This window comes from Carassius carassius, chromosome 4 (genome assembly GCF_963082965.1).
Source record: "Carassius carassius chromosome 4, fCarCar2.1, whole genome shotgun sequence".
NCBI lineage: Eukaryota > Metazoa > Chordata > Actinopteri > Cypriniformes > Cyprinidae > Carassius > Carassius carassius.
In genome coordinates this window covers 43418589-43430664 of record NC_081758.1, presented here as the reverse complement: position 1 = coordinate 43430664, position 12076 = coordinate 43418589, and the positions used below count along the sequence as shown (strand labels likewise).

Below are 12076 nucleotides of genomic sequence, written 5' to 3'. Positions count from 1 at the left end.
TTACTGTGTGAAATGCTGCCACAGAAAATTTTTATATTTTTATGCTCCTTATTTTGCAAATATTGTTTCAATAAAAAAAATTGAGAATCCTTGGGCATCTTTTAAAAGACTGAGGGCTCCAAGGCAACAAATTATCATATCAAGACTTAATAACATGTATTGATTGACTATGCTTTTATCATTTATCTTGACTTTTCTGAGCATCTTTTCTTGACTTTTCATTTAGATTCACATTTAGTACATTTTTATGCAAAGCAACTTACAAATGAGAACAAAAGAAGCAATCAAATCAACACAATTTGTAACAATCAATAATACCATCAGAATCATTATTGTGAGATTTCTTCAGTTGGACTAGTTTTGAGGTTTGAAGTTGGTATTTTCAGCAAGCAGGGAGACTAACAACACTGTTTGTATCCATACATTTCCAATTCATTCTATTTTTGTTTTTGGTTAGTAGGGGAGCATGTACTATATAGACTTTAGGTTATATTACGAAGCTCTTCATTTTTATACAGTGAAACTGAAGAATCTGGATAAAGCCTAAATCCAGCATAGAGGGGCTCGATAAATGTGCTGTGGTATGTGTGTAAGTGAATAAGTGTGTGTGTGTCAGACACACTGTAGAAGGACAGCTTGCCGGCTGGCCAGTCCAGATAAACTCCTACTCTATTAGAGGGGGGAGAAGGGGCAGGTAAGTTGGTTCTATTATTGCTGTGCCAGGCAGAGTATTTGTTATCAAAGCAGATGAGACTCCAGGACATTTCATTGAGCCCAAACCTACAGTCACTTCCTGTTCTTTGGATTCCCTTATAGGTCACTGACAATCCAGCTCCCCTCACACTCCATTCAGCCTCCCAGTAATGGCGTTTAGACAGACTCTCCCTGCACAAAACTTGTTCAAAGCAGTCAAATCTCTCTGGATGATCTGGATAAGGCAGCTCCTCTTCCACTCGTGTCACCTTTCTGTTCCCCGCAGACAGAGAGAGATGGTTGTTTGCAGTGTTTATGTCAAGTGTGAGATTACAGGTATCTGCACACAAGGAAAGAGATTTAATTTTTTTTCTTATAGTCATGACAACCTTGTGTATGTGTGTGAGAGAGAGAGTGAGTGAGTGTGTGTGTTAGGGGTGGGAATCTATGGCTCAAGATTCGATTTGATTATGATTAACGATGCATAGATGCATCACAATATTGTCATACAACCTGTACCTCTATTAGGGGTGGGAATCTTCAGGCACTTCATGCATCTGATTCCGTCTCTGGGAGTCACGATCCAATTCCAATGAATTTCATATAAAAGTATTTGAAAATGCAAGTGCATTTAACCGCAACAGAAACAATAAACAATAACCAATAAACACAAAGCGCACATGAAAGTCTCGTGTGTCTAATAGTACTGCATTCCACACGGCAAAAAGACAGCATATCTAAAGTAAAACATGGCGGGTGGAAGCACAGACTGTCAAGCAATGTGCATGTGTCTCACAGTGCAAATTCTGTGCAATTAAGCCCACCGCGTCTCTAGCGCGCACACGTGCCATATGCGGGAAAAATAAACAAGTTCAGAATCTATCTGAAATGTCTAGAATCTATTCAGAATCGTTGAAGAGAGAATCTCGGTGCATCGGAGAACCGATTTTTTCTCCCACCCCTAGCGTGTGTGTGTGTGTGAGAGAGAGAGTGAGTGAGTGAGTGAGTGAGTGAGTGTGAGTGTGTGTGTGTGTGTGTGTGTGTAAAACAACAAGATGACCAAACCTGCACTGGCTCCCTATCAAGCATCGTATAGATTTTAAAATATTGCTTATTACCTATAAAGCCCTGAATGGTTTAGCACCTCAGTATTTGAATGAGCTCCTTTTACATTATAATCCTCTATGTCCGCTACGTTCTCAAAACTCAGGCAATTTGATAATACCTAGAATATCAAAATCAACTGCGGGCGGCAGATCCTTTTCCTATTTGGCGCCCAAACTCTGGAATAACCTACCTAACATTGTTCGGGAGGCAGACACACTCTTGCAGTTTAAATCTAGATTAAAGACCCATCTCTTTAACCTGGCTTACACTTAACATACTAATATGCTTTTAATATCCAAATCCGTTAAAGGATTTTTAGGCTGCATTAATTAGGTAAACCGGAACCGGGAACACTTCCCATAACACCCTATGTACTTGCTACATCATTAGAAGAATGGCATCTACGCTAATATTAGTCTGTTTCTCTCTTATTCCGAGGTCACCGTAGCCACCAGATCCAGTCTGTGTCCAGATCAGAGGGTCACTGCAGTCACCCGGATCCAGTACGTATCCAGACCAGATGCTGGATCAGCACCTAGAAAGGACCTCTACATCCCTGAAAGACAGCGGAGACCAGGACAACTAGAGCCCCAGATACAGATCCCCTGTAAAGACCTTGTCTCAGAGGAGCACCAGGACAAGACCACAGGAAACAGATGATTCTTCTGCACAATCTGACTTTGCTGCAGCCTGGAATTGAACTACTGGTTTCGTCTGGTCAGAGGAGAACTGACCCCCCAACTGAGCCTGGTTTCTCCCAAGGTTTTTTTCTCCATTCTGTCACCGATGGAGTTTCGGTTCCTTGCCGCTGTCGCCTCTGGCTTGCTTAGTTGGGGACACTTCATCTACAGCGATATCGTTGACTTGATTGCAAATAAATGCACAGACACTATTTAATTTAACACAGATGACATCACTGAATTCAATGATGAACTGCCTTTAACAATCATTTTTGCATTATTGACACTGTTTTCCTAATGAATGTTGTTCAGTTGCTTTGACGCAATGTATTTTGACGTAATGTTTAAAGCGCTATATAAATAAAGGTGACTTTGACCTACATTTGTGTAGTCCTGGTGTGATTCTGAAATGTCCTCCATGGTCCAAACTACAAAGAACACAAACACAAAATATTACATTTGTTACAAACATTTGAATTTTGACATCAGTTCAAGACGTTTTTTCAGTTGGTTAAGAAAATGTTCCAATATAAAAACAACTGTGACAAGTGGTAGTCATGACCTAGCTGTGCATACTTTGTTTCCGTAAGTTAGCTAAATCTGATTTTTTTTACTTTAGGTATATTTTAGATGGTTTCATTTGTAATAATAAAAATAGTTAATTTATTTTTCATAACTTAATTTACAAAGAACATAACATCACTGCTATGCTAAATACTTGATTATCTCAAGTACATACTTGAGTTTGCAGTTTGAATGGCTCAGGCTCTCAGAGAGCACCTTCACTCCAGAATCTCCTGGGTAATTGTAGCTCAAATCCAGCTCTCTCAGGTGTGAGGGGTTAGAACTCAGAGCCGTAGCCAGATATGAACAGCCTTCCTGTGTCACCATACAGCCAGACAATCTTTAAAAACAGACAGCGAGTAGTTTTTTTATTAGAACACTGGGTAAATTGCTAAATCTAGTCGATGTGTGGTTTCATCAGTATTATATGGTTATGAACAGTGTCTTTCATCAGATTTCATATTAAGAATTTCTAATCTTCTCCCGTTTGCGAGGAGTTTATTATTCAAATAGAAAGTACAACACATTAAAACAACATTAAATTTTTACACGAGAGTAAATTCTATATTTATAAAAACAAATATTTGCAACAACTGCTAGAAACATGTAGCTGATTTGAGATGTGACAGCTCACAATTAGTACTGTGTGGGGAATGAACTGAAAGGGAATAGATAATAGTTATAATAACAGTACACATTTAAAAACAGGACTTAATTAGAGAACAATCATTGGACTATATATTTTAACTTCATGTTTTATTTTAATCGACATTCAATCAAAACATTTCTAAATACCTCAGTATCTGCAGTCGACAGTTTGGACTCTTTAGTCCAGTAGAGAGCAGCTTCACTCCTGAATCCTGCAGGTCATTGTTACTCAGGTCCAGCTCTCTCAGGGGAGAGTCTGATAATTGTAGAGCCGAGGCCACAGTTTCACAGGACTGATCAGTGATATTGCAGTCTGCAAGACTGAGAGACAGAAAAAGCATTTTTCATTGATTTACTGGTCAAATGGGTCTACTGGGATCAGCATGACTCGTCTTTAGTGAACCTGAGGTTAGAAAGCCTAGAAAGTTAGAAAGTGCAAAAAATATTTTCAAAAACAAACAAAAACATGCCAAAGATTGAGAATACAGCAGAGGTGGCGATTGTGATGATTTTTCATATGGTATGGGAGGAGGAAGCCAGACTTGTCAAACTGACATCTTGGCATTTGCTGTGTGTGTAAGTATTTGCAGCATTTATATGAGTGAATTTATAAGTGTGCATGTGTGTATGTGCTTTCGTTCATGTGCTTTATGATTTTTTTACTAAATAAAAAAACTGTATAATCTATTCATTTCTTTTTTAACTCTTATTTACCAACTCTCAACACACAGTAATGGTCAATAACTGTAATTTACTGAAAGCTTATTTAAAAAAAAAAAAGTAATAACACATTGCATTTGAAGATAGCATATTGTTTTAGAATTTTACAGTCCAAAAAATAAAATATGTAAAAACAACATATTTTAGCTTCAGGTCCTAAAGGGTTAACTTACCTTACTTACTGTTATACAGCACTCATGCTATAAAAGGCAAGCTTCTTACACCAAAATTTGTTTTAAGCAATATAATATCTCAGGACTCAAGTGTAACATCATTTATTGCGTTGAGACTAGGGATGTCCAGATCCGATCACGTGATCAGAAATCGGGCCCGATCGCGTGGTTTCAGACTCGATCGGAATCGGACGTTACCTCCCGATCAGGACTCGGATATATATATATATATATATATATATACACTCATTAATTTTTAACACATCTTTTGTTATGCGGTGGTACAGAGTTAGACCCTTTTGACTCCACACAGAAACAGCGCATGTGCAGCATGACATCACTTTGTTTTCAAGAGCTGGTGTGAATAAATATAGATTCAAACTCAAAGAGACATGATAGTTTGCGCATGACCTGATATTTCATTCGGACTCAGGATACAGCGAGATGAACATCACAGAGCGCTAAACTCTCATGCAGTGTGTGTTTCATTCATACTCGAAGCCGGAGCGCGCTCTCGCGCTGATATCAGGAAACTCCTAATATGGACAAAAGCGTCCAGCTATGCTGTGGTGCGCACAGGAAAACAGAAACTTATGCAAACACGAAGACATTAATATACGATCACGACAATAAATTGTTCTTCAAGTCATCTCCAGCAGGTGATAAATAAAGTATGAACAATGCACTGCTGATTGACATAGTATTTATTACAGTATAGAAACTATTCTGCATTATTATGTGATAAACAGTGTTTGTAGTATATAAACAAATCATTATTATTTGTTATTGTCCAGCATTTGTAGATTTCTAAGCCAATTAAAAGCTAGAAATTAGAGAAAAAATAAAGTTGCCTATACTACCAGTCAGAAGTTTTTGAACAGTAAGCTTGTTAAGGTTTTTTTTTTTTTTTTTTTTTAAGAAGTCCCTTCTATTCACCAAGCCTGCATTTATTTGATCCAAAGTACAGCAAAACAGTAAGATTTTGAAATATTTTTACTAGCCTATTTAAAATAGCTGTTTTATATTTGAATATATTTCAAAATGTAATTTATTGAACATCCTGGATCTGTTTTTTCGCTCTTCTTTATTCTTTTTTTATGTATTATAGAAGTATCGGATCGGGACTCGGTATCGGCAGATACTCAAAATCAAATGACTCGGACTCGGGGACAAAAACAAAAAAACCTGATCGGGACATCCCTAGTTGAGACCACAGAATTTGACTCTCTTAGAAGTTTGTACTTACACAGCTTTTCTGCAGTTTCTCACAGCTGGTATCAGTCTCCTTCTACCTTCCTCTGATGTGTTGTATTTTTTAAGGTCCAGCTCATCCAGTGCCTCCTCTGATATCTGAAGTATGTAGGCTATGGCTGAGCAGTGCGCAGCAGACAGTTCTTTTTCTGAGTGTTTGTCTGATTTCAGAAACTCCAGGATTTCTCTTTGCAGAGTCTGGTCGTTCATTTCAAGCAGACAGAGGAACAGATTGATTGATCTTTCAGCAGAAAGAGTATTTTTCCATTCTTTGATTTTGTCCTTGACGTACTTTATGGTTTGATTGATGCTCTCTGAACTGTTTTCTGTGTGTGTCAGTAGCCCATGTAACAGTCTCTGATTGGACTCAAGTGAGATGCCCAGCAGGAACCGGAGGAAAAGATCCATGCGTCCATTCTCATTCTTAAGAGCTTTATCCAGTACTCCTTTATGCAAATTATGAAGTAAATCAAAAACTTTCAAGGCATCAGAAGTGGTATTTACATAGGAGTAAAAGACATAAAATGCTGCAAGAAACTCCTGAAAACTCAGGTGTATGAAGCAGTAGACTTTCCTCTGATTAATCACATATTCTTCTTTAAAGATCTCAGTGCAAATCCCAGAATAAACAGAGGCCTCAGTGACCTCTATGCCACACTCTCTAAGGTCCTCCTCATAGAACATGATATTTCCACGCATCAGCTGTTTGAAAGCCAGTTCAGCAAGTTTCACAATCACTCCCCTGTTTGACTGCAGGAGTTTCTGTGGATCTCTCTCATCTCTCTCATCATATTTCTGATTTCTTATATTTGTCTGAATAATCAAGAAGTGTATGTACATTTCAGTCAGAGTTTTGGGGACTTCTGCACAGTTATCTCGTTTCATGATGTTTTGGAGCACAGTGGCTGAGATCCAACAGAAGACTGGTATGTAACACATGATGTGGAGGCTTCTTGCTGCTTTAATGTGTGAGATGATTCTGCTGGCTTGATGCTGGTCACTGATTCTCTTCCTGAAATACTCCTCCTTCTGAGGGTCATTGAATCCCTGAATTTCTGTCAGCCGGTTGATGTATTTGGAGGGGATCTGATTGGCTGCTGCTGGTCTGGAGGTGATCCAGATGAGTGCAGATGGAAGCAAATCCCCTTTAATGAGGTTTGACATCAACACACCCAATGGTGAAGTCTCAGTCACATCACAAACTTTCTCACTGTCTGACCACTCAAGTTTAATTTTGCTTTCATCCAGACCATCAAAAACTAACACAACTTTACATAAATCATATACATTTGGGACCAGATCTTGAAGTCCAGGATGAAAGTCCAGCAGAAGTCTGTGAAGACTGTACTGATTATCTTTAAACAAGTTCAGCTCTCGAAATGGAAGCACAAACATGAAATCTACATCCTGATTGGCTTTTCCCTCAGCCCAGTCCAGAATAAACTTCTGCACAGAGACGGTTTTTCCGATTCCAGCGATGCCTTTAGTAAGAACAGTCTTGATTTGGTCTTTCCTCATTATTTTATTATTCTTATAGCCTGGTTCAGGTAAGGGGTCAAAAATGTCATTACAGTTGATCGGAGTGTCTTGTAATTGTTGTATTCTGGGCGTTTTCTCCATCTGTAAAACTTCATGCTCTTCATTCACTCCTTCTCTCTCTCCCTCTATGATGTAGAGCTGTGTGTAGATGCTGTTCAGGAGGGTTTCATTCTCTTGTAGCTTGATTCCTTCAAATAAGCTCTCATACTTCCCTTTCATGATGGTTTTGTGTTTCTCTTTGACTCTCTGCAAGACATCATCCACTAGTTGGTGTGAATCCTGCTCCAGGTCTCCAGTCTCCTCCACCTGTGTGTACAGGGCTGGTTCTGCATAGTGCTGTCTGATGTGGTTCTCGGAGTAGAACGCAGCGCAAGTCAGACAGGACTTCACAGCTCTGAGATTCCTCTCAGTGGAGCTGTGAGCAGGAAAAAAAAACATCTAGAGATTAAAGGCATTATAATGTGAGTTTAAACTTGTTAAATTTCAAGATGTTGACATAAAATGTTGAGAATTAAATAAATTACAAGAAAAAAGTTGTGGTGTTTCTTGAAAAAACTTGTTACATTTCGAGAAAAAAAGGTAGAAATAAATTGTTCAGGATAAACTAAACAAATTACGAGAATAAAGTCTAAATAAAATGCTGAGAAAATAAACACACTGGTATAATGTTCATTTCGTCTCATTGTTTATCAGTGTCTACAGTGGAGCAGGTCATAGGGAGTGATGCTCTTGAATGAAGCATACGATGCGGTCGATCAAATCCGACTTTTGCTGAACTTGGTCTTCTTCCTTTATTTCTCGAAACATAAGTTTTTTCTTGTTATTTAATGAGTTTATTCTCAACATTTTATTTAGATTTTTTTCTCATAATACATTTTTTTTTCTCCAAACAACTTCTTTCTCATAATATAATGAGTTTATTCTCAACATTTTATGTAGAATTTTTCTCGAAATGTAACGACTTTTTTTCAAAACACAATGATTTTTCTTCTTGTAATTTAATGAGTTTATTCTCAACATTTTATTTCGACTTTTTTCTCGAAATTTAACGAGTTTAAATCTCACAACACAATAGATCTCATTCATGAAACATTCGTAAATATATGAGTAAATATATGAGTGATTTGCGCGTAAAGAGACCTTCCCGAAAACTCTTCTCCTGATTCACAAATACTTCGTAAACGTCAGATGTGATAGTGAAATGTGTGTGTGTTAATGAATTCCAATCAGTCGTAAATGGGACACGCGTGCATCCTCATTCTCAATTACCATACATTTCATAAAGTTCATTCAAAACACCACATTTTATTTTCAAGCGTACATAGTGGAGTATCAGGTCCGAAAAAAAAGGAAGCTTGGCAGCATATTACAGATGCTGTTAATGGAGTTTCATCTGTTAATCGAACAGTCCCAGAAGTGAAAAGAAAATGGTTCGACATGAAGCTTGACTGCAAAAAACGAATTAGTTCACTTCGAAAGTCGAAATTAGAAATTAGTTTGCCCAGCCCTATTGAAAACAATTAATTATTTGATCTTAGTGTTCTGTTTGCAGATGCCATTGCTGGCTCTCATAATAAAAGTAAAAAGAAAAAACGTAATTATATATAATATTTTTTCAAAATGCTGTGTAAATATGTACACGATCAAGGTGAATTAAAATGCAGCCTTGTTAATGAGCAAAACGTTTGGATGTTAGACGCACTATTTGCGCGTGGCTGGGAGCAGGTGAAGATTTCTTTCGTACCAACTAACATTTGGAAAATACGAACATTTTAATGAATCTGAAAATTTACGCCAGAACCACTTTACACACGATTTACACAAAAATTAGTTCTGCTCGTGTTTCATGAATGAGACCCAATGACTTTATTCTCTAAGTCTTAAAATTTTATTTCAACATTTTTCTTGACATTTACGAGTTTAATCTCACATTATAATGACTTTAGAAGGTTTTATTTTATTTTATTGCTTGGCCATAATCCTCTACCATATGAAACACACCCCAAATTAATAAAATAAATTAAATCAACTAAATGGCTTTTATTTTGCCTAAAGTGGAAAATAAAGCAGCTATCTTCATTTTGTTTAGTCCTGATTATCACAATTAATTGATTAATTAATGATTAATCACAGAAAACTGTGCCATTATAGTGATTATTATTACTATTATTACAAAACAATATTATTATTCAAATACAGTCTTTTATTATTATTAAAAAGACAATCACAGAAAACTGTGCCATTATTATTGCCAATACTATTTTATTATATTCACACCCCTTATCTTACCTAGAATTCGAGACTCCTACTCCATCACTAAAGCCAGGAGGTTTGGCCATGGAGCCGTCACTCTTCATAGACACACAGCTAGAAACGTGTCTGGTGTGGTGTCTGGAAATATAAAGTGATCTGGCACATCGTTAAAACAACAATTATGATATTATGGTTGACGATAAATATCACACGCCCCTAATGTGAAGGCGGATTTTGTTAATATGAAGGGAAAGCACCAGGATAAAAAAATAAATATCTTACCTCGAATTAGAGAATTGTGCTCCATCACTAAAGCCAGGAGGTTTGGCCATGGAGCAGTCACTCTTCATAGAGACACAGCTAGAACCAAGAGATGCTGCCGTCTGAGTGTGGTGTCTGGAAATATTAATATGAAATAAAGCTTATTTCTGATCAAATATTATATATACTAACGGAAATTATAGGTAGATCAGCCATAAACATGACTTAGCAATAACACCCCAAAAAATTATTGAAGGGAGATCTGAATAAAACATTTTGGTCTATCAATTAAACAGTATTCTTGCTTGTGTTCTACATTGTATCTTATAAATATAAATATCAAAAACCATACTGGGCTATTTTTGCTTTCATAACTTGAATTATAGGGGTATTTCAGTTTTATCATGCAGTGATTGCTTTTGGATAAATACATATCTTACCTAGAATTAGAGACTCCCCCTCCATCACTAAAGCCAGGAGGTTTGGCCATGGAGGCGTCACTCTTCATAGACACACAGCTAGAGTCTGGAGATGGTACTGTCTGGGTCTGAACAGCATCCTCCTCCTCTCTCTCCTCACAGCTGCTCATTTTAGAGGCAGTGCACTCCTCTTCTCTCTCTTTGGCATGTCAATGCATCTAAAATATGGGACAGGTACTACATATAAAGCACAACTGACATCCAGAGCTAGTCGCTTTCTGAGACTAGCATATTCTCACAGGATCTTATACTACTTCCTACGTCATCCGATGGAATTCTATTGTGTGTACAGCATTTAGCAGAAGCTAGAGATTACCGTTTATAAATTATTATAATATAAAAACACATTGATTTGCTACAAGAGGCTTTTATTTACCCCCAAAGCCATGTGGGACACTTTTTATGATGGATGGACGTGCTTTATTGGACTCCTTTTGGACTATTGAAAAATCACTGCCATTATAAAGCTTGGAGGGCTAGGGTTTGAATGAAGAAAGTCATACACACCTAGGACGCCTTGAGGGTAAGTAAATCATGGGGTAATTTTCATTTGAGTGAACTATCCCTTTAAATAAAACATTTTTGTTAAAAATGCACCAGTCCAGCCAAATGTAACATTTTGTCTGTCAAAGTAAAAATAAAATACATAAATAAAACATTTAAAAAACACATGCACAGAGGCGTCATGTCCATTCAAAGTGAGGAGGAACGTGCCCCCTAAGATTTCTAAGCCAGTGCATTTTGAAAAAAATATGACAAAAAAAAATAGCAGAATAATATTTATATTTGACACAATCACACTGGTGTGATTAGATCATTCAGTGCAGCACATCATTAGCTGCTACATTCAAATCTGCGTTTGCAGCGGGCGCCGTGTATTCGGCTGAAACAGGTAGCCTAGTGCATCCCAAAATTTTCAACGAATATTTTAATATAACATTACAGTCATTATGCTCGATGACCTTTAGAAAAAAGTTTTTTTAGGAGGTGGGGTAGTGCACAATAGGCCCATGGCACGGCCTAAGCTTTTGTTCTTAATGTCATTTTTTTTCCTTATGTAGCGGCGAGTTCGTTTTGCAATGGGCATAAATATGAAAGTTCACACCAGGGAGAGAGAGTTGCCTCACCCCCAGAAGGCAGACCTAAACTCTGGCCTTCTAAGATACCCGACTACGCCACCCCAGAGGCAAATTTACCGGGGAATCGCCTGATAAGACTAACTGTAAAGCACACAGGTTCGGTTGCGGCTGAGATAAGACCAGAGACAGATGAAATACAAAATTAGTTTTTATTTGGGCACCATTAATAAATGTATTTAAATATGCGAATCAAAATACACAAACAGAAATAAACAATACCACAGCAGCACGTGAATGCCGTTCGCGGTAGATTATGCATCCATTCCTGCAGTCGAGCCAGCAAAGCACCGCGAGACGAGAGTCGGTAACGTGACCATATGCAACACTACTGAACAACACAGTGGTATAACAGTCACAAAAGCCCCGACGAGAAACCCACTACAATGTTCACCCTCAGTCTGCAAACTAGAAAGATAAATACAAATTTAAAGTGGTCAATCCCGACCCTTAGTGCAACAAACAACAAATAACAACCTACCGGTTTAAACTGCTTGCAATGCACAGGGCATCTAAACTCCAGTACGTAAAATCAATCGGGTATCACATGCGTTGTACCGCAGGCTTCCTCA

At 37.7% G+C, this 12076-nt stretch overlaps 1 protein-coding gene across 1 annotated transcript; it reads right to left on the bottom strand.

Moving 5' to 3' along the window:
* Positions 1–102: 102 nt before the first annotated feature.
* On the bottom strand, positions 103–10688 carry LOC132140110 (NACHT, LRR and PYD domains-containing protein 3-like). Its single transcript, XM_059548940.1, has 6 exons — positions 10330–10688; positions 5832–7790; positions 3840–4013; positions 3220–3384; positions 2862–2908; positions 103–1033 (listed from the first exon to the last, which is right to left on the bottom strand). Exons 1-6 carry the CDS (start codon positions 10476–10478, stop codon positions 483–485), a joined length of 3045 nt encoding a protein of 1014 aa, XP_059404923.1. The 5' UTR covers positions 10479–10688; the 3' UTR covers positions 103–482.
* Positions 10689–12076: the final 1388 nt, after the last annotated feature.